Genomic DNA, 24255 nt, shown 5'->3' on the forward strand with positions numbered 1-24255 from the left:
ACGAGGGAGTTTTCTTTGAATATTAAAAATGAATTAAATAGTGTTTTGAACTTGTGGTGCTCAGATGCAGTGAAGATCCTCTTGAACGTGTATGGACTTTTTTTTTTTTTGGATATTGTTTAGTGTCACTACAAGGGAACATTCCTACTCTCAGGCCCCGTACACACGACCGAGTTTCTCGGCAGAATTCAGCCAGAAACTCGATCGGAGCCGTATTCTGCCGAGGAAACCGGTCGTGTGTACACTTTTGGCCGAGGAAACCAACGAGGAACTCGTCGAGCCAAATAGAGAACATGTTCTCTATTTCCTCGTTAGTCAATGAGGAAAGTTGGCTCGCCGAGATCCTCTGCGGCTTCACAAGGAACTCGACGAGCAAAACGATGTGTTTTGCCCGTCGAGTTTCTCGGACGTGTGCACGGGGCCTCAGACATGTACAATACTTCCTTCTAGATTTCCAGAAAGCTATGTGACCGATGTACAAAAAGAGAAGAAGGACATTAGAGAGCCATGCCTTTGGTCCATGTATCTTTTGTGAGCGTGCATGTCCAGTGGCACATTCCTCTCATAGCTGCTCTCTGAAATGAATTGTGCATGCAGCAAGGGGAAAAGTCTAAGCGTTTGACGTCACTTTGGAAAATGAGGAAACATGCACAGATAGAGCTGCTCACTCCTGTGAGCTGACAGTACAGAAGCCTATTGGTTTGCTTGCTGCCTGCCAGTGGCAACTGACTCCAGCACATCCCAGCTCCCACTGCCTTCAGGAATAGCTACTGCTGTTTGCAACACTCTATCATACTGCAGCAGATCCCAAACTATATTAGAATTCCTCCAAAACACACAAGCTCTCTGGGATGAAAAGAAAAAAAAGGTGAATGACTTGGGTTGTGATTCCCCCTCCTTTTTCTTTTTTGCTCTTCTCTCTTCTCCTGGATGCTGTTGCTGGATTCCGCAGCACGAGTCTACATGCACAGGCAGCATCGACCAGAGGTTTCAAGGCATTCGGAGGTCACTGAGCTGCAGCTATGGTTAAATGTCTTGTTTAATGGTTGAGGTAGGTAGCACTTTTATTCATTTACATCCCAGCCGTACAGTCAGGACTGTTACGCCAGCTAGGTAAACAATATGTTATTTTTTTTATTTCTTTTTTTTTTTTATTTGCCTTTTTTACCCTTTTGGTCTCTCTGTTTTTGTTTTGGTGATACAATTATGTTTCCATGGTAACAGGTTTCTAGTATTTGCTGTCTTCACTGGCCTCGCTGACAGCTTTGATTTGTTTATTGGTGATGTTTCTCAAAGGTTCGTCAGATGGTAAATAGAATATGCTCCAAATTTACAAGCGCATACATTGGCTGTTATGCTATATATCTTATTTTTACTAGTCCTTACTTGTGGTGCACACTGTGTACCTGCCAAGTAATGAGCTACAGGCACATATCATAGAAGAGTGCTTTGTCTTGTGCCCTCCTGTACAAAAAACAATGACTTTATTGGCCAGCGTCTTTTATACCGATAACGTCTCTATTTTTATAATCCTTTAAGTGGTCACGTCTGCCTATGACAACAAGCATGCGCTGCCCAAGTTATTAGCACTGGCAAGGTGTGGGTGAATTATCTCTACATCCCATGTGTCCTTCTAAAATCATAATTAGTATTTACTGCAGGCAGGCAAGTCTTGGATATTCCTGGGCACTAAAACAAGCAACACACACACACACACACACACACACTCCATTCACAGACGCATTTTTTTCATTCAGACAATTCAACTTTTTGAAATGAAAAAAAAAAAAAAAAGTTAGTTTTTTCTTACAGTAACACACCATTTCACCTTCATGCAAAATTTTAGAATGCTTGGTTTAGATTCTAAAGTTCAATCTACTCTGTCTGAATTAAAGCAAAATATAAGATTTATTTCCTCTCTTTTACCAGCCTGTAAGAGAACCTACTGCTGGTCAAATTCATTTGTAAATCTAATAATGAAGCCTTTGTGGCCTTTAGCAGAAATGCAGCATTCCTCTTCAAGCCATGCACAGCTTGTTGGGAGATTGGTGCAGTGTGTGAGTGTACAAGACACTGCATAGCATGAATGAGTACAACAGGTAGATAGATAGATAGACAGATAGAAAGAAAGATACATAGAAAGACAATGGATGTTTAGATAGATAGGTAGCTAGATAGACAATGGATGTTTAGATAGACAATGGATGTTTAGATAGATAGATAGATAGATAGATAGATAGATAGATAGATAGATAGATAGATAGATAGATTAACATTAATAGATAATTCATTTTATAACCTGTTTGCATGTTAAAACAGCAGCTGGCTAAGAACAGATAGATAGAAAATGGATGTTTAGATAGATAGATAGATAGATACATAGATAGATAGATAGATAGATAGGCAGATAGATCTGTTTTACATAGATAGATAGATAGATAGATAGATAGATAGATAGACTAGCATTGCTAGATAATTCATTGTATAACCTGTTTGCATGTTAAAACAGCAGCTGTCTATGGATTGGTAGATAGATAGATAGATAGATAGATAGGTAGGTAGATAGATAGATAGATAGATAGATAGATAGATAGATAGATAGATAGATAGATAGATAGATAGATAGATAATGGATATTTAGATAGATAGATAGATAATGGATATTTAGATAGATAGATAGATCTGTTTTCAATAGATAAATAGATAGATAAACATTGCTAGATAATTCCTTTTATACCCTGTTTGCATGTTAAACAGCAGCTGTCTATGGATAGATGGATAGATAGATAGATAGATAGATAGATAGATAGATAGATAGATAGATAGATAGATAGATAGATAGATAGATAGATAGGTAAATAAATAGATGGATATATAGATAATGGATGTTTAGATAGATAGATAGATAGATAGATAGATAGATAGATAGATAGATAGATAGATAATGGATGTTTAGATACATAGATAGATAGATAGATAGATAGATAGATTAATATTGCTAGATAATTCCTTTTATAACCTGTTTGCATGTTAGACAGCAGCTGTCTATGGACAGATAGATAGATAGATAGATAGATAGATAGATAGATAGATAGATAGATAGATAGATAGATAGATAGATAGATAGATAGATAGATAGGCAGATAGACCTGTTTTAGATAGATAGATAGATAGATAGATAAACAGACTAGCATTGCTAGATAATTCATTTTATAACCTGTTTGCATGTTAAAACAGCAGCTGTCTATGGATTGGCAGATAGATAGATAGGTAGATAGATAGATAGATAGATAGATAGATAGATAGATAGATAGATAGATAGATAATGGATATTTAGATAGATAGATAGATAATGGATATTTAGATAGATAGATCTGTTTTCAATAGATAAATAGATAGATAAACATTGCTAGATAATTCCTTTTATACCCTGTTTGCATGTTAAACAGCAGCTGTCTATGGATAGATAGATAGATATATAGATAGATAGATAGATAGATAGATAGATAGATAGATAGATAGATAGATAGATAGATAGATAATGGATGTTTAGATAGATAGATAGATAAATAGATAGATAGATAGATAGATAGATAGATAGATAGATAGATAATGGATGTTTAGATAGATAGATCTGTTTTAGATAGATAATGGATGTTTAGATAAATAGATAGATAGATAGATAGATAGATAGATAGATAGATAGATAGATAATGGATGTTTAGATAGATAGATGGATTAATATTGCTAGATAATTCCTTTTATAACCTGTTTGCATGTTAAACAGCAGCTGTCTATGGATAGATAGATAGATAGATAGATAGATAGATAGATAGATAGATAGATAGATAGATAGATAATGGATGTTTAGATAAATAGATAGATAGATTAACATTGCTAGATAATTCCTTTTATAACCTGTTTGCATGTTAAAACAACAGCTGTATATGGATAGATAGATAGATAGATAGATAGATAGATAGATAGATAGATAGATAGATAGATAGATAGATAGATAGATAGATAGATAGATAAATTGGCATTGCTAGATAATTCATTTTAGAGCTTGTTTACACATTGAAACAGCAGCTGTCTATGGATAGATAGATAGATAGATAGATAGATAGATAGATAGATAGATAGATAGATAGATAGATAGATAGATAGAGTAATTGGCATTGCTAGATAATTCATTGTATAATTTATTTGCACGCTGAAACAGCAGCTGGCCTTTAATGTTGTTGTCTTTTCCCGTACTGTAGATATTATATGAATGGTGACATCACTGCGTCAGTTCTCTCGTACATTTAATAAAAGCCATCTCTTGATGATCATAGAAGCATAACGTGATTTCCAGGCGCATACATACCTAGGTAAACAACCTCTGTAGTTCTATGTAGGAAGAGGCCTGCTGCTCAGCTACATCATAAGATAATCACTTACTATGGCCTTGTAGAAGTGAAAACATATATCTATATAATAACACAGCCTTAAATGTTAGCTAAATTCTATCTTTTTCTAATGATATTTAACAAAAGCAGTGGGTAAATTCATGATATACTTATATTTTGAAATAATAGTAATTATTTTATATTAGAAAAAAAGAAATAAGATGACAGCGCTTGCGCCATCAGAATGTATAAATCTACGTATGCTGGTTAGCTTGGCATCCTAAAAGTTTGCCCGATGGTTGGCTTGGACGGAAGGTGTTGCTTTGGAAAGTACTGCAGTCTCCCAAGCAGCCCTGGAGTTCAGGACTACATATATTATCAGGGAAAAATGCAGAGGATGTGGTATGTGCTGTGAATGGACAATTGCTATTCTGCAGTGCCTGCTCGGAAAACAGGGACTTTGTGTGTTGCTTATACAGTACGCGACTGGGACTCTTACATTTCCTTGGCTTTAAATTGTGGGCTCTCTCACTGAACACATAATAAACTCTTTAATATGAGACTTCAGATGACCTTAGCCTGGCGTTTTTTTTATTAATCTCCTGCAAAGACGCCGCATTCTAGTCTGACACCCTCATTGTGTGAAAATATCTGGTGTTCGGGGTTGTCAGATACTCCTAATTTGTGAAGTTTTGAATAATAATAAGAGATGGTGGATTTGCCTTATTGGACACTATCCATACACTGAAACAGCGAAATCTGTAAATCCAACTAACTTAAAGGGGTTGTAAAGGATTTTTTTTTCCTTAAATAGCTTCCTTTACCTTAGTGCAGTCCTCCTTCACTTACCTCATCCTTCCATTTTGCTTTTAAATGTCCTTATTTTTTCTGAGAAATCCTCACTTCCTGTTCTTCTGTCTGTAACTCCACACCGTAATGCGAGGCTTTCTCCCTGGTGTGGAGAAAGCCTCTTGAGGGGGCGAGCAGGCAAGTCAGGACGCTCTCTACTTTGCAGATAGAGAAAGGAGCTGTGTGTTAGTGGGCGTCCTGACACTCCTGCTCGCCCCCTCAAGAGGCTTTCTCCACACCAGGAAGAAAGCCTCACATTACGGTGTGTAGTTACAGACAGAAGAACAGGAAGTGAGGATTTCTCAAAAGAAATAAGGACATTTAAAAGCTAAATGGAAGGCTGAGGTAAGTGAAGGAGGACTGCACTAAGGTAAAGGAAGCTATTTAGGGGGGGGGGGGGGGGGGGGAATTCCTTTACAAACCCTTTAATAGTAAAATTATGTTATTAGATTAAATTTAGTCCGTATATGTGATTTTTCTTTTTTTTTTTTTTACAGTTTTGAAGTAAAGCAAATTGTTTTTCTCTGCTGTGTTCTTTGTTAGTGAATGTGGCACTCCACCACCATCAAAGGCTACTCCAGTTGTAACCACAGCACCACTACGTTTCCTGCAGCAGTTTATACAAATGACTGGCTCATAGTAATATATAGGTTTTTATGAATTACTGAAATCTGTAAACCATTCATTAAGTGTACAGGCAGTCTGTGATCATTGTACAGTTTCTGCACATTTATTCAGATACTTTAGGAAGAACAACGTTGTTAGCTGTGAAATCAGAAAAAATGTGCATTGAGATACAGTGCTTCAATTTTCCTATAAATATGGGGGCAGATCCTCGAAGAAATTACGCCGGCGTATCTGTTGATACGCCGCGTAATTTCAAATTTTGCGCGTCATATACGACGGCATCTGTGTTAGATCCGACAGGCGTATGCCTTAGTACGCCGTCGGATCTAAGATGCAATTTTCCGGGGGGCCGCTGGGTGGCGTTCACGTCGTAATCCGCGTCGAGTATGCAAATTAGCTTTTTCCGACGATCCACGAACGTACGAGCGGCCGTCGCATTCTTTTACGTCGTTTCCGTTCAGGGCTTTTTTCCAGTGTATAGTTAAAGCTGCTATCTGGTGGCGTACTCAATGTTAAGTATGGCTGTCGTTCCCGCATATCATTTTGAAAATTTTACGTCGTTTGCGTAAGTCGTCCGTGAATGGGGCTGGACGCCATTTACGTTCACGACGAAAACAATGACGTCCTTGCGATGTCATTTGGAGCAATGCACCCTGGGAGTTTTGACGGACGGGGCATGCGCAGTTCGTTCGGCGCGGGGACGCGCTTCATTTAAATGAATCACGCCCCCTACTCGCCGCATTTGAATTCTGCGCCTTTACGCCGCGAGAAATACACTACGCCGCTGTAACTTACGGCGCAAATTCTTTATGGATTCAAACCAAAGCCAGGTAAGTTACGGCGGCGTAGCGTATCTCAGATACGATGCGCCGGTGCAGATCTTTGAGGATCTGCCCCATGGAGGCTTATTTAAAGCTGAACTCCAAGGAAAGGCAAAATAATCTCTTGCACTGGCACTGCCCCTGCCTCACGTGCACGTTTTTAATGCATTTGTAGTGTGTTTGTAATGCATTCCAGTGCGTTTAAAAATGTTTACATGCGTTTCAATGCAAAAAAATGCAAGCCGCCTTACTTTTTTGAAAGCACTGTTGCATTGAATGCAGTGGTGCGAAATAGGAAGATTGGTAAACATTGATTTTATTGTGCATTCATTCAAAATGCATTTAAAAAAATTACAGTGCAACCTCAGTTTAAGAGTAACTTGGTTTGAGAGCGTTTTGATTTGCGAGCAACTTTTTTTTTTAATTCTAACTCGGTTTGCGAGTGTTGACTCGCCAGAAGAGCAGAATTCAAGCTAAAAAGGCCTGCAGTACCTCATTTGGCCTGAGGTACGCGGGCGCAGAAGCCAAGCAGAGACGAAAATAGGCCTGTAGTACCTAATTTGACCTGAGGTACGGGGGTGCAGAAGCCAAGCAGAGACGAAAATAGGCCTGTAGTACCTCATTTGGCCTGAGGTATGGGGGCGCAGAAGCTGAGAAAAGCCAAACATTGGCCTTCAGTACCTCATTTGGCCTGTGGTATGGGGGAGCAGAAAACGAGCCGAAGTGTCCTCAGGCCTTTTCAGACATTTTCGGCGCTCTCTGGCCGCATTCGGTATTGCATCCCATTGAAGTTAATGCGGAACAAATTATTTTCGTCTCCATTGACTTCAATGGGAAAACTTACTTGATATGAGAGTACTTTGGATTACGAGCATACTCCTGGAACGGACTATGCTCGTAATCCGAGGTTCAACTGTACCTGAAAGCATTAGGTGAGGACAAGCCCTAAAATGCATACCTCCCAGCTTTGTGACATAGGAAAGAGGGACACATTATAGCACAAAGTATATAGGCAAATGACAAACACTGCCATATCTCCAGTAACACAGACCATAAGGATTATTGCACAAAAAAAAGATTGGTTTAAAGTGGTTGTAAACCTCAGAAATTAAATATGAACAAAGCATAGCCTCCTATAGTGTGTACTTGTTTCAGTTAAAGCGGGGGTTCACCCTTAGAGGGCACTTTTTCCCCTTAGCTTCCTGCTCGTTTTCTCTAGGGGAATCGGCTATTTGTATTAAAATATGTGCAGTACTTACCCGTTTTCGAGCTGCATCTTCTTCCGTCGCTTCCGGGTATGGGCTTCGGGAATGGGCGTTCCTTCTTGATTGACAGTCTTCCGAGAGGCTTCCGACGGTCGCATCCATCTCGTCACGATTTTCCGAAAGAAGCCGAACGTCGGTGCGCAGGCGCAGTATAGAGCCGCACCGACGTTCGGCTTCTTTCGGCTACGAGTGACGCGATGGATGCGACCGTCGGAAGCCTCTCGGAAGACTGTCAATCAAGAAGGAACGCCCGCTCCCGAAGACCCATACCCGGAAGCGACGGAAGAAGATGCAGCTCGAAAACGGGTAAGTACTGCTCATATTTTAATACAAATAGCCGATTCCCCTAGACCGAACGAGCAGGAATCTAGGGGAAGAAAATTTTTTTTTTTAGAAATGGGTGAACTCCCGCTTTAAGAGCACTAAGTGTCATTTATGTCTGCTGCTTTGATCCTCTGCTATCAGCATAAATCACTTCTGAGAAGTTTTCCTGACACCAAGAGAAAAAAGGTGATGGGAGGTATGATTGACAGCTGATTGGCCTACGGACATTAAATGACAGCTTTCTGCTCCTTGGGTGCCAGGACGCTGGTGATTCCCTCTGTCCTAGCAACCAAGTATGCTGTGCAAGCCGGCTGCCTGCATTCTAGCAATCAGTGATGGCATTGATGCTAAGACGCAAGTAGCAGCACAGCATCATTGCAGCATCATTGAATGTTACAGCGCACCAAAATAACCAATGATGCTGTACTGCTGCCTGTGCCCTAGCATCCTAAGATGCTGTAGAAAAAAAAAAAACAATGTGGGTTGCCTAGTCTGGTAGGTATTTTAACTGTTTCCTAGATTCGGAAGAGCATATTAACCACTTCAGCCCCGGAAGGATTTACCCCCTTCCTGACCAGAGCATTTTTTGCGATTCTGTACTGCATCAATTTAGCTGACAATTGTGCGGTCGTGCAATGTTGTACCCAAACAAAATCAGCGTCCTTTTTTTCCCCACAAATAGAGCTTTTGTTTGGTGGCATTTGATCACCTCTGCGAGTTAAATTTTTCTCGCTATAAACGAGCGACAGTTTTGAAAAAAAAGCAATATTTTTAACTTTTTGCTAGAATAAATATCCCCCAAAAATATATAAAGAAAATAATTTCTTCCACAGTTTAGGATGATGTGTATTCTACATACTTTTGGTAAAAAATGTGCGTGTATATTGAGTGGTTTGCACAAAAGTTATAGCGTCTACAAAATAGGGAATAGATTTATGGCATTTTTATTATAATTTTTTTTTTTACTAGTAAAACTAGTTTTTACTAGTAATGCCGGTGATCTACTCTATTTTTATCGGGACTGGGACATTATGGTGGACATATCAGACACTTTTGACAATATTTTGGGACCATTGTCATTTTTACAGCAATCAGAGCTACAAATAGCCACTGATTACTGTATAAATGACACTGGCAGGGGAGGAGTTAGACACTAGGGGTCGATCAAGGGGTTAAGTGTGTCCTAGGGAGTGATTCTAACAGTAGGGGGGGTGGGCTCACTACAACATGACATAGATCACTTCTCCCGATGACAGGGAGCAGTATCTCCCTGTCATGTTGCTAGGCAGAAAAAGCAGAAAAGGGAAATGCCTTGTTTACATAGGCATCTCCCCATTCTGCCTCTCCTCACCACAATCGATCGATAGGCGGCAAATTCAAAGGGACGCACAGGTACGCCCATTTGCCTGTATGAGCAATTCTGCCGACGTATATGTGTGTGCGGCAGTCGGCAAGTGGTTAAAATGTCCTCCCAATCGGACCCTCCAGGGGGGCACAGCAGCACACCTTGTGATTGCTGTGTCCAGCAGACACAGCAGATCACAGAGTGGAGTACAGGGCCAATTAAATCACAGTTGTAAACAAAGGCTACATGCCTGCTGCCTTCATGTCACAGCCATAGGGCTGTAGTATGCAATCAGAGTGTTAAAAAAATATATCAATCAACCCCCCCCCCGAGCAGTACAGTGTCACTATGGCTCTGCTGTATGGTGATCAGCGACACTGACTGCTACACTACTCTGACACTGTACAGTATGCCAGTGCAGAAGTCAGTGTCTCTAATAAGACGAGCAGGCGGGCTAGTCAGCGGGAGTTGGCAGGTGAGAGAGAGCCTGAGCAGGCAGGTCGGCGGATGAGTGAGGGGGGATCAGCACTCAGCAGGTGAGTGTGCGGGCGTGCAGGACAGACATTGAGTGAGGGGGCGGGCCGGTCCGCAGGTGAGCGGAGACACTGGCCAGTCAGTGAGCCGCGGGCAGGGAGCAGAGAGATGACATCATCTCTCACCACCTGCCCTGCATCACTGCAGTTCCACCCTCACTGTACAGCCACAAGCAGCAGAGAGATTACATCATCTCTCTGCTGCTGCCTTTACTCTAACAATCTGCACCTTAGCAGGCCAACGACCATCAGCAACGTGTGGCAGGTGATGTGACAATCAGCAACGTGTGGCAGGTGATGTGACAATAAGCAACATGTGGCAGATGATGTGGCAAGTGCAATGTGCAATGTATGGAAGGTGACGTGGCAAGTGACAATCAGCAACATTTGGCAGGTGACGTGGCAAGTGTAATCCGCAATGTGTGGCAGGTGACGTGGCAAGTGTAATCAGCAACATGTGGCAGGTGACGTGGCAAGTGACAATCAGCACCATGTGGCAGGTGACATGGCAACTGTAATCCGCAATGTGTGGCAGGTGACGTGGCAACTGTAATCCGCAATGTGTGGCAGGTGACGTGGCAACTGTAAGTCGCAATGTGTGGCAGGTGACGTGGCAAGTGTAATCCACAATGTGTGGCAGGCGACGTCGCATGTGTAATCCGTAATGTGTGGCAGGTGACATGGCAAGTAACAATCAGCAACATGTGGCAGGGGATGTGGCAAGTGACAATCAGCAACTTGTGGCAAGTGACAATCAGCATCTGATGACAGGGACGTGGCAAATGACAAGCTGCATCTGAAGGCAGGTCGACGTGGAAAGTGACACACTCAGGGCTCCCACTGATTCTGCATTATTGTGAGTTGAACCATTTCATTTTATATTACAATGTAATAATAGAAATAATGTAGGGCTGTTACTGATTAAAATTTTCGTGTTCGATTAATCGTTTTTTTTTTTTATTGATTAATCGACTAATTTCGATTAATCATAACGCACATGGGACGTGATGCGGACGTGACGTGTGCGTGGGTGGGAGGTGCCGGAGCGCTCCATGGCTCGAGGTAGCGAGCGGCGGGGATCCGAAGACACCAGCAGCTGACCGGAGGATGACAGCGTGAGAGGCTGACATCCTGAAGACCGGAGCCGAAGACCTGGCCCCGCATAACTCGACCCTTAGCCGAGATCCAGGACGCACTCGGGACGCAAGTGAAGAGGCAAGCTCGGCTCAGGGCACAGCTGCTGCACGAACCCTGAGGCTGTCCTGAGGTTGGGTGAGACGCTCAGTAGAGCCGAGCAGGGTCGGGTGCCGTCCCGATCCCCCCCCCTACCCCCGGGGACACCACCGCCCCCCCCCCCCCCTGCATAAACCTGTCTGGTCTGGTGTAAAGGAGCTGTAATCTGTCAAACTCTAATTTTGAAAAAAAAACCTCTGGTGGGACTGACAGAGATATGTGGTTAATGGTCAGGATATTAATAGTTTTGCTGTAATGAAGGATCTGCTGTGATAAGTACTGAAGCTAGTTACACAAATGGCATAAATTCCACCGTTTGAATATCCAAAAAAAGGGAACTGTAATTGACCTATGCGCAAGAGGACTTTAATAAGGTAGTCCCCCTGGACAGGTAGCCCAGGGACGGACGCTGGGCAGAGATTCTGGGCAGAACCTGTGAAGTTGGTACCGAAGTTTGAGCGGCCTGAGGAGGAGGAATTCATATGTTAAAAAAGATGGTCACAAACATTTAATCTCTTTGGATACCACTGGCTAAAAATCTACAGGTGACTGTGAGATGCGGGTATAAAGCTGGCATAAATCCAGCTCTTAAGAAATCGCCCAAGACCGGGGGACGGAGAAATGAAGTATTAAGAGCTCCTCTGTTTTTTTTTTTTTTGTCGTTTTGTCCCCCCTTCAATATATACAGTACCGGCCCTGATTTTGGGAGAACGGATAATTAAATTTGGACTGTGATATAATGTAATATTGGCCTTGACTTTGGGCTGGGATATACGGGAGAACATGTTATACACTGTCCCCGAAGTAATAACGGTCTAACGGTTATAATTACACATCCTGGTAGGATACATCTGGAGTAGGATTCTAAGGCGGCTGGGTTATAGCAGTAAACCACTTGGATGGGCAGACAACCCAGAGCAAGGAGGAAAACACCCCTAAACTACACCGCTGGTATACCCAGCATAAGAGGTTAAGCGGGAAGACACGGCAGGCCTGACCATAATAGCCATTGATTGGTACAGATAAAACCTGAATGGGAAAAGGGTCAGATTGGCAGTGGTGACATCCCCGCCCTGGGGTCCCCCTTTCATTAGCGCCTCTTTACTGGCCTCTCCCTTGTTGTTTCCAAACTGGGGAAGAGAATCAGACCATCCAACAAAATGAATAGAGCGACGAGAGGTGGTACTACTAAACCAACTAAGAATAATTCGGGGAATAGCTCCATACAGCAATATATGACTCAAGAAGGGACCCTTAAAAGTCCAGGACTCGTAAAAAAGACTGAAAAGAAGAAGAGCGATAAAAAAAAAGGGGTAGATAGTGCGGAGAGCTCTAGAAGTGAAACGACACTAGAAAGCGAACAAGAGCAAACTAATGTAGAGGAGCTAGCCCAAGATACACATCCCCCTACAAAGGCAGAGATGAACGCAATGTTGCAGAGGATGGAAAATGTCATGGAAAATATCATAAAGACAGAAATTAACAAGGTAAGAATAGACCTCGGAGGGCTGCGCGAAAGAGTGGTCGAGACGGAAAGGAGAATAGAGGAACAGGACCAGGAAATAAACTCCCTGAAAAAGCAAGTAAAGGCCCTGACCGAAAATCAGCGATTGACTGCATATAGGATCGAGGACCAGGAGAACCGCAACAGGCGACAGAACCTCAGAATCAGATCGGTGGTAGAAGATAGGGATGAAGATCTCAGAGATATAATGAATACAATTTTTAATCCCCTACTGGAGAGATCGGTAGAATCCAAACCCCTCAAGATCGATAGAGTTCACAGAGTGGGGAACCCCCAACAGACAGAAAGATCCGGTCCTAGGGACGTAGTAGTACGTTTCAGGAACTATATCGATAGAGCAGAAATTTGGGGACGGCTTAGGGGGAAACCCCCCCTGAAATATAGAGAGATTGAACTACAGATATTTTCTGATTTGTCGAAAGAAACGCTAGAAAGGAGAAGACACCTGAAACCCCTCTTAGAGCTGATGCGGGCACAAAACATAAAATATCATTGGGGTTTTCCGGCGTGCCTTATAGGCATAAAGGGGGGTAAAACTGCAAGACTTAGGTTCCCGGAGGAACTCAAAGATTTTTGCTCAAAAATGGACTTGACAGTTCCAGATTTACCGGAGTGGGAGGGCTAGTGGGGCTTGGGTTAGCCTAGAATATCAGGGGGCTGATTGGGGGGGGGGAGGGAAAGGGAGGAGGAGTCAATGGAGTGCATTGAGCACCACCACGAAAGAGGAGCCGAGGATGAAGATGACGAGTCTTCTACCAGTGGCTCCCAGGCCAATAGTGGGCCAGGGAGGGGGGGGGTGGGGAATTGGGAGGGGGGGAAAAGGGAGGTGGGGGAAGGGAGGGTAATGGGAGGGGGACCATCTGAACGACTCCACAAGAATTCTTTTCAAACTCAAAAAAAAAAAAAAAAAAAAAGAGAGATAAATGACAGATATTAAGTTCTTATCATATAATGTAAAAGGATTAAACTCCCATATTAAGAGACATAAAATTCTTGCTGAACTTACGCAGTATAAAGTAGACATTGCCTACCTACAAGAGACCCACATTACCATAGAGTCCAATATAAAGCTGTTGTCATCTGAATATCCCGTCTGGTATTATGGAGATACAGTCTCATCGAGATCTCGGGGGGTTGCCATAGGATTTGCAAGAGGAGTTAGATACACACTGGTGGACAGATTGAATGATCCGGAGGGGAGATTCTTGTTCTTGAAAATAAAACTAGGAGAGGAGGACTACACTCTGGCAAATGTGTATGCACCCAATGTGAATTCGGCTAAATATATTAGTAAAATCCTCAGAAAATTAAAAAACTTTGAAGAGGGACATGTGGTGTTGATGGGGGACTTTAACTTCTGTATGTGCCCGAGCCTCGATAGTACGTCCCATGCTCAGGGGTATAACGGTGAGCACCTTAAGCTACTGAAAAAACAAATGATACAAAACCAAATGGTGGATGTCTGGCGAATCCTTAACCCCAAGACACGAGATTATACGTTTTTTTCCCCTGTGCATGGGACGTACTCGAGGATCGACTACGTCCTCGTAGACCATAGACTTTTGGAGAGGGTGGTCGAAGCAAGTTGTGAGATCATAACGCTATCAGACCACGCCCCTATAACCATGAAAATAAGCACATCCATACAAAAATGCATTCCACCAGAATGGAGATTGGATGAAAGTCTGTTGAGAGACGAGGTTGTGGTCGAGAGAGTACAGAAAGAATTGGAATGGTATTTTCGGGAGAATGACAAGGAGGGAATCACAGGAGCAACCCTGTGGGACGCCCACAAAGCGTATATAAGAGGGATATTTATTGCAGAAGGGGCAAAGAAAAATAAAATAAGAATGAGTAAATTAAAAACACTAAAAGAGGAGATATATAGGCTGGAACAGGAACATAAATTACAGGGCCAAAAGAGGGAAACACTCCGTAAGTTAACCTTAACAAGGGATGAATATAAAGCCCTTGCCGGGCAAGAAACCAAGAATTTCATAGACAGGATAGAGAGTGAAAGATATGTCTGGGGAAATAAACCTAGCAAAAACTTGGCCAGAATGATAAGAAAAAAGAAAACCAGGAATTTTATCGAAAAAATCAGGAATGGGGATGGGGACTTAGTATACGCGACAAATAAAATAGCAGAATCTTTCAGAAGCTATTACGAAAAACTATACAATGTCCAACAGAAGACCAGGGACCCTGCCGAAAAACAGGATAAGATCAGGGAAGTATTACGGCAAACTAATCTACCGAAGATAGAAGAGTTTGAGATAGAAAGAATGGAGGAACGTATTACTGAACAGGAGATAAGTGAGGTCTTAAAAAATACTCCCAATGGGAAAAGCCCGGGACCAGACGGCTTCACGTCGGCCTACATACAAAGGTTTAGTACTATCTTAGTCCCTAGACTATGTCAATATTTCAATGGGTTGGGGCGAGACTATGAGATGAGCAGAGAGGCATTAACAGCTACGATCACTGTCATTAAAAAAGAGGGAAAGGACAATACGAATTGTTCAGGGTTCCGACCCATCTCACTCCTGAATGCAGATACCAAACTGTATGCAAAAATTTTGGCCGAACGAATGAAGGGGGTGATGACTGCCATTGTCCACCCAGACCAGGTTGGTTTCATACCTGGGAGGGAGGGAAAGGACAATGGGGTCAGGGCACTTCTTCTCATGGAGCAGATCAAAGAAAGAGGGACCCCCGGTCTATTCCTGTCAGTAGACGCTGAGAAAGCGTTTGACAGGGTAGACTGGGGGTTCCTGATACAAACACTAGAATGTATAGGAATTGGCCCAAGGATGATCAAATGGATCAAAACGCTCTATTTCCACCCTTGCGCTAGGATCAAGATCAATGGATCTTTATCCGCACCCTTCGAGATGAGAAATGGAACCAGGCAGGGCTGTCCCCTGTCCCCTCTTCTTTTTGTTTTATCATTGGAACCCCTGCTGGCAATGGTCCGACAAAATCCAGAAATATATGGAATAGAGGTTGGAGAAGATGAGCACAAATTATCCGCCTTCGCAGACGACATTTTATTTTATATAAGTAGCCCAAGAGTCACTCTCCCGAAGTTAATAGCTACTTTAAAACAATATGGTGAGGTGTCAAACTTCAAAATGAATACAGAAAAGACGGAGATTTTAAATATCAATATTCTTAAAGAAGAAGAACAATATCTGCGGAAGAAATATAATTTTAAATGGCAAAAAGAAATAAAATACTTGGGAATAAAACTGGCAAATACCATCAAGAAAATATATAGAATAAATTTTATCCCCCTGCTCAACGAAATAAAAAGGGAAATTAAAAACATATTCAATAGACCTATTTCGTGGTTCGGGAGGATAAATGTAGTAAAAATGGTTCTCATCCCAAAAATCCTATACAAGTTTCAAATGGTCCCAATATACCTACCACCGTCATTCATTAAAATAATTAACTCCCTCATAATGAACTATATTTGGAATAATAAAAAACACAGGGTGTCTGCTCAAATTCTAAAACGGGCCAAAAAAAAGGGAGGCTTAGCTGTACCCGACATCAGATTGTATTATAATGCTTCGGTTCTCTCACGGGTTATAGAATGGGCTAAAGAATCCCAGGACAAAAGATGGATAAATATTGAATGCACATTAGCAAGGGCACAGTTAGGGAGATTAATTTGGAATCCACCACAACACAGATCCTTACACACTTCAACACACACAATTACTCATAATGCATGGAGGATCTGGGATAGACTTCACAAACAATTAAAAACAGAATTCAACTCACCCTTTATTGATTTAAAAGAAAACGAATATTTTATTCCAGGGACAAAAGAAGTAGGGGGAAATTGGATCACAAATAGAACACAGTTAAAAGATATAACACTAGATGGCAAAATTAGGACACTTCACGATATTAAATATAGGATTGGAATTAGGGCGCTCGACGAGTGGAGATACTTGCAGTTAGTGTCATTCGTCAAGCGCCTACCACACCCTTTGAGGTCACAAGAGGATTACACCTTATTGGAACAATTGTGTGGCATCGAAAGCTCAAAGGGAAATATATCTAAAATCTATAATTACTTGCAGAAAACGGAAGAGTTGGACACGCTAAAATACATCCAAAATTGGGAAACGGACTTAGGGGTCCCAAGGGGGAAAACGACCATAGGAAGAATCCTGAAAATGACTCACACCTCGGCAGTAGATGTAAGAACTGCCGAGATGAACTTCAAATGTTTGACGAGGTGGTATGCCACTCCAGATAAAATGGCAAAATTCAGAGGGGGAGAGTCAGAGAAATGTTGGAGAGGTTGTGAGTCAAGGGGAACAATGGCACACCTATGGTGGGACTGCCTGAAAATTAAAGCTTATTGGAAAAAAATCTTGGCCCTGATAAAGGTAATAACAAAAAAAGAAGTGGAAGATAACCCATGGGTAGTTCTCTTTCATGGGGGGGAGATTCCAGAGAAGGAGTACAAGGGTTCACTGATCCCTCATTTATTGAACGCAGCGAAACGATTGATTCCCCTTAAATGGAGAGACGCGAAAAGTCCGCAAATGTGGGAGTGGATCGACTCCGTAGAGGACACTTATAGGAGAGAGAAATTAAAATACGGGAGTTATAAACACGAGGTAGGGGAAAAGGATATATGGGTACCCTGGATGGAATTTAAAAAGTCCTGGAGGTTCGCAGAAAATCTGAGAGAGGAATAGGAACGCATTTTTCAATTAAGGGAAGGAATTCTTACAGTGGAGTCGTGGGATGGTCAAGGGATGGGGGGGGGGGTAGGGGGGGGAGGGGGGATTTAGTTGGGGAGGGGGGAGATGGGGTGCTGGGTATTTCTTTGTCACGCAGATAAAACCTTTTAAAAATTCCGTACTTACTATAAAAGAGTGAGTTCTAAACGGTGAAAAAAAAAAAAAAAAAAAAAAAAGATGAAAATATAAAAATAAACAAATAAATAAAATAAAAATAACAAGTATAAAAATTTGCAAAAGAAATGCACCACAAATGATGCTAAACCTGATGTAGAGACGGAATTATGAATAAAATCATGAGCAAGTCTCTCGCTGTGGTGAAGTCTGAAGTGGCAAGAAAAAAAAAAAAAAAAATCATAACGCACATACAGATTCAACTACTTTTAGCTGATCTGCTTGCATTGCAACTCTGCATTAGTCAGTGGTAAATGTGGTATACACTATATACAATCACCCAACACTAGTTAGTTTCCACAATCCATGACTTAACTTCACAGTTCACACAAATACATTTTAAATTCAAACTGTAGCACTGACGTAAGTAATTTTTTCTTATTAAACTTTAAGAAAAACGTATAAAGTTAGTTTAACTTTAATTATAAAACTTATCTAGTATGTTGACTGTCAGTAACTTTATAGTAGGCAAGTAGGCATCACTTTAGCCAGTCAGGCATACATACCAGAGTGTTTACATTTTCTGGAAGCAGACATGATCGCATTTTATTGATAATATACCCCAAGAGCCGGTTCACACTGGGGCGGCATGACTTTGGGGGCGACTCGGCAAGGCGTCCTGAAGACGACTTCAGAGGCGACTTGCAAAATTACTTCTGTATAGAAGTCAATGCAAGTCGCCCTGAGTCGCCCCCAAAGTCGTACAAGAACCTTTTTCTAAGTCGGAGCGACTTGCGTCGCTCCTATTAGAACGGTTCTATTGAATAGAATGGGACGTGACTTGTCAGGCGGCTGAGTCGCCTGACGAGTCGCTCCAGTGTGAACCGGCTCTGAAGAACTGAACAGTCTTTCACATGGAACAGATGTTGCTGATACACAAAGAATTGTCTGCACAAAACTGCTTAGGACAGGTAAACAATGGTTATTTTTGCCCCCTTCCCCTGATGGAGCCTGATGCATCCTCCTGCTCCACAGATGCAAAGGAACCTCAATCCAATGGGTGCAGTTTGCTCACATCCAACAGGGTAAGTCTCACTGTCCAGGCTGTCCGGTGACGTCAAGAATTTTGATCAATCAAAAAAATTAAACATTAATCAAGGAATTAATCTTTAATTTCCCCAGCCCTAAAATAATGCGCATCAGCCATCCTGACACCATAACAACCATGGTGCAGTGATGATGAAAGCGCCAACACCAGCCATTGCCCCGATAAATTGCCCTAAAAAAAATGTATTTTCTGGCAGTGCCCCTCCCGAAACTAAACTCTGGATCCGCCCCTGTGCCAAAGTGCCTTTTGGGAATTATAGTGCAAAAGGTCCATAAGACGAACAATATGGCTTAGGTCCTAAACTTCAATTCCCTTGATCCTCAGTGTTTTGCATAGGATTCCATAGGCTTTTCTTTTTATAGTTTTCCCTCTGCTCACTGAAGGGGATTGTGCAACACAACATTCAGTATAACAGCAGAGAGTGAAAATAAACTGATTGTAAAGAGGGAAATGCCTCCTTCATGTTTCTGTAGTGCAGCACCAGGCTACACATTTTAAGCTGAAATCTGTATTCATTAGTCCATAATAAATACATTTTTTAACTGCAACTAGTATAAGACCCTGAATTCAACCCGGTAGATTATTGCAATCTCCTATACAGAAAAGCTCAGGCTGGGGAAGGGAGAGGCAGCATATGGAGCCAGCTGATTGTGCTGCCATTCTCATGTGTTAAAAAAGAACATGCTGATAGAAAGGGGCAGGAAGAGAGGAGCTCAAAGTCTGCTGTTTTCACTGTCCTGTCACAAGCTGGGGGAATATTCAGCAGTAATAAACATAAATAATGACATTTGGAAAAAAAATATTTTTTTACTTAAAGTGGAGGTTCCATCAAAAAAACTATTTTGCTTTAAACTGTAGCTTATGACTAAAAAAGAAAAAAAAAACGTTTTTTTTTTTTTTACTCATCTGGAAATGCCTGTTGCTATGCGGTCCCACGAAATCGGCCATTGAAACCACCTAGGATTCTGACATCATCTCCCTCTAATGCTCCTGGGAAATGTGTGTCATCATTTCCCAGGATGCAGTGCGCTGTCCAATTATCACTCCCCATCCAAGACTTCCAGGAAGTAAGTGCCTGTAGGCTTCACAATGCCCACAAGCAAAATGACAACGGTGTAGATATAGTTTTATAAACTATCTTTTTTTAATATCTATGCGGATCGGCGGCGGATTGTAAAATAGTAAGTGACCAGATTTATATTATAAAAACGCAGGATGAAAGGACATACATTTAAAAAATGCTAATTGTGGTTGGAACTCCGCTTTAAGTTTTCATGCCTGTTGCTATGTGGTCCCTTGAAATCTGCCCCTTCCTCTTTGCGGCGCCTGACATAATTTCCCTTGGCGCCTGTGCTCGCTAGTGCTTCTGGGAAATGTGTTTCATCATTTCCTAGGAGTCACTGGGCAGCGTCGAGGGCTAGAATCGCGGTATTTGATAGGCTTATCATGGTTGCCATCACAACAGGGCGGGCACTTCCGAAGCCGACTCCTATTGTGATGGCAACATCAGAAGTTTCCTGTGCCACTTGCCGTGCTTACTGCGCATGGTAATACAGCAGCGCCATATACCGAGTGTATGCTTGTGGGCTTCGCCTTCCCACAACTAAGATGGAAATTCACTAACAGCAAAAATCTAAGGTAATTTTTTTTCTAAAATATGTAAATAAGCAGAGCTAATAACAAGACTATCCATTAGTAATTATACATTGGATGCTAGCAAGAGATATGTATTTATTTTTAAATCATACATGTGGGTGGAACTCTGCTTTAACTGCAGCAAAGAAAAATCTGATCCCTTGCCCTGCCAGACAGGGCTGTGCTGTAAATCTTGGAACTTGATGAACAAGAACAAAAAGACCTTTGGCAAGTAAAAGCATGCCAGTAAATATTTGGTTTGTGTAGTTAGCTGTAGTTTAGCTTTAACCAGTTCCCGACCGCGTACCGTACATAAACTGATGTGAGAAGGCTTTATTGCGCAAAATCACATACCCGTACGTGATTTTGTTCAATAACCACTGGGGGGCACTCGCATGCCACCGGAGTCGTGATTGCATGCTGATTGGCAGTGCAATATTTTTAGCACTGATTACTGTAATAATGTCACTGGTTCCCAAAAAAATGTCAGTTAGGTGTCCAATCCGTCTGCCGCAATGTCACAGCCCTGCATAAAATCTCTGATCACCACCTTTACAAGTAAAAAAAAACAAAAAACATAAATATATCCCCTATATTGTAGATGCTTAAAATTTTGCGCAAACCAATCAATATACGCTTATTGGGATTTTTTTTACTAAACATATGTTGCATAATACATATTGGACTAAATTGATGAAGAAATTCAATTTTTTTTTATTGGAATGGTTTTATAGCAGAAAGTATAAAATATATATATATATATATATATATATATATATATATATTTTTTTTCAAAATTGTTATTCTTTTTTTTCTTTATAGCAACAAAAATAACAACTGTAGAGGTGATCAAATACCACCAAAAGAAAGCTATATTTGTGGGAAAAAGGACATCCATTTTATTAGGGTACATGACCGTGCAATTGTCAGTTAAAGTACATCAGCCCAAATAGCCTCAAAATGTTTAGTGATATTATTACCGACACTAGTCAGTCGGGGCATATTCTCTATTGGTTCATTCAGAAGAGCAATACAAGGCTGCTGAGAAACCGGGATTCCTGACACTGTACGTATCAAGGCAAATACCTTATTCCAAAAACCCTGAAGTTTCGGTCACTCCCACCAGATATGATATATAATACCCAATGAGTGACAGCTGTGGAAACACAGGGGATAGGAAGACAGGTAAAACTTTGATAAACGATAGGGGACCATGTACCACCTGGTCTTTACCTTTACATTTTCTTCCATTGGAGAGGCAGTCCTTAAGTCTTTACATGCTAAGCAGAGGGAAGAGGCCAAATCTGTATCCCACACCTGCATGGAAGGGAATTTGTTAGAGGAGGCAAGCAGCAACCTACTGTATAGATAACCAAAATCCCCCCCCCCTAAAGCCCACCTCTTGAGTACACCAGGATTAATAGGGAGTTACTTTGGGATCTTTGGTAACTAAAGGTCCCAAAGAATGAAGGAGATGGGAAATTTGATAAATCTGAATATTTCAGGCATTTTCAACTTCACCCGACAGTGTGCCAAAGCAAAAAGGGCCTTGTGGGGTAAGGAAGTGGACAATTCTGTAAAGGCCTTTATTAAACCACCAGCGGAAGGCCTCAGGATCCTGACCAAGGGGAAAAGCAGGATTGTTGAACAAATGAAACAGTGGAAGAAATGGGAAAAACTAGCTTCGGATTGTTTCGCACTCGATCCCACACAACCAAAGAGTTGGGAAATTCCCCCCCTAAGGCCCACCTCTTGAATACAACAGGATTCATAGGGAGTCACTTTGGGATCGTTGGTAACTAACAGTCTCAAAGAATAAAGGAGATGGGATATTTAATAAAATCTAAATTTTTCAGAGGGAGGCATTTTCAACTTCGCCCGACAGTGTGCCAAAGAAAAAAGGGCATTGTGGGGTAAGGAAGTGGCCAATTCTGTAAAGCCCTTTGTTAAGCGACCAGCAGAAGGCCTCAGGATCCTAACCAGAGGGAAAAGCAGGATTGTTGAACAAATGAGCCAGTGGAAGAAATGGGGAAACTAGCTTGGGATTGTTTCGTACTCAATCCCACACAACCAAAGAGTTGGACATAATAGGAGCTAGAATAGGCATCCTGCGTTTCACAGGCAGCCATTCGACGAAATCCAAGGGAACCATATTGACCTCGCTGTTCCATAGCAAGCCTTCTCTGAATGTGCATATATTGCTGATAGTTTAGCGATCTGTACCACCTGATAATACTGCGCTAGGTGGGGAAGTCCTTGTCCTCCCTCCAATTGTTTTATTTATTTTCTCTATGCTATTATCACTCTGGTATTTATTTACCCCCACAAATATTCTTATTGCATCAATTTCTGATGAAGTAGACATGGATCCAAGAAACGCATAGCGTCACAGGATGTAAAGACATTTTGGTTGCTATATGTTATGTAATCATGTATCTCTATCTGTTAAATAACATCATGTATACGAATACCAGGATCATAAATGAATTCATACTTTTATCAAGTCACTCCTTTATGAATCAGCTCATCAGAATTTTAATGTGTCTATTTATTGTATATGAAATTTGTTATCATGAGTATTTAGAACTCTAGTATGTCCATTTGTTTTATAAATATAGTTTAAATCATGTGTACCAATTATATTATGTTTTGGATGAGATTTGCCCCATATAAACTCCCATGACCAATCTATCTTTTAAGGGGCAGATCCACAGAGATCTGCACCCGCGCAGCGTATCAGAGATACGCTACGCCACCGTAACTTACTTGTCCTTGGTTCGAATTCATAAAGATTTTGCGCCGTAAGTTACGGCGGCGTAGTCTATCTCTGGCGGCGTAACGGCGCGTAATTCAAATCGGCGATTAGGGGGCATGTTTCATTTAAATGAATCGCGTCCCCACGCATGCCCCGTCCCTAAATTTCCCGCCGTGCATTGCGCTAAATGACGTCGCAAGGACGTAATTTTTTTTAACATAGACGTGAATTACGTCCATCCCAATTCACGGACGACTTACGCAAACAAAAAATAATTTTCAAAATAAACACGTGAACGACGGCGATACTTAACATGGCAGGTCTAACTTTACGCCACGAAAAATCAGCTTTAACTATACGCCGGAAAAAGCCGACTAGAGACGACGTAAAAGAATGCGACGGCCGCTCGTACGTTCGTGGATCGTCGGAAATAGCTAATTTGCATATTCGACGCGGAAAACAACGTGAACGCCACCCAGCGGACGCGGAAAAATTGCATCTTAGATCCGAAGGCGTACGAAGCCGTATGCCTGTCGGGTCTAACCCAGATGCCGTTGTATCTTGTTTTGAGGATTCAAAACAAAGATACGACGCGGGAAATTTAAAAGTACGCCGGCGTATCAGTAGATATGCCGGCGTACTCTCTCTGTGGATCTGCCCCTATGATTTTAAATCTGGCTCTGCACATGAAAATTTGTGACTGCAATATAACTCAGTGAAGAAGTGATGTTTGTGCATGACCAAGACAAATAGTTGCCTGTGTATCTTAAGCATTAAATTGCTGCTAGTAACATATTGAATAGCATACGTTGCAAAAATAAAATAAATTGCAACTAAAAATACAAAGATCTAAATGTATTTAGCATGTGTTCAGGATCTTCACTATTCTCCAGGCGCACAGCTTACAAAATATAAATAATTATGTGGACTCGGCATTAACATAACATGTCCATTATGAATG

General features: G+C 41.6%; 1 protein-coding gene across 2 annotated transcripts in view; it reads left to right on the forward strand.

Annotated features, from left to right (window-relative positions):
- Positions 1 to 682: 682 nt before the first annotated feature.
- PDE7B (phosphodiesterase 7B) overlaps positions 683 to 24255 on the forward strand; it is a 387906-nt gene continuing 364333 nt past the window's right edge. The window contains exon 1 of one of the 2 annotated variants that reach the window (XM_040350483.1): positions 683 to 1051. In XM_040350483.1, the coding sequence (XP_040206417.1) occupies positions 1031 to 1051 (21 nt within the window). In that variant the 5' untranslated portion in view covers positions 683 to 1030. The remainder of the gene's footprint in view (positions 1052 to 24255) is intronic. The other variant, XM_040350484.1, reaches the window with a different exon arrangement.

This window comes from Rana temporaria, chromosome 4 (genome assembly GCF_905171775.1).
Source record: "Rana temporaria chromosome 4, aRanTem1.1, whole genome shotgun sequence".
NCBI classification, from domain to species: Eukaryota; Metazoa; Chordata; class Amphibia; order Anura; family Ranidae; genus Rana; species Rana temporaria.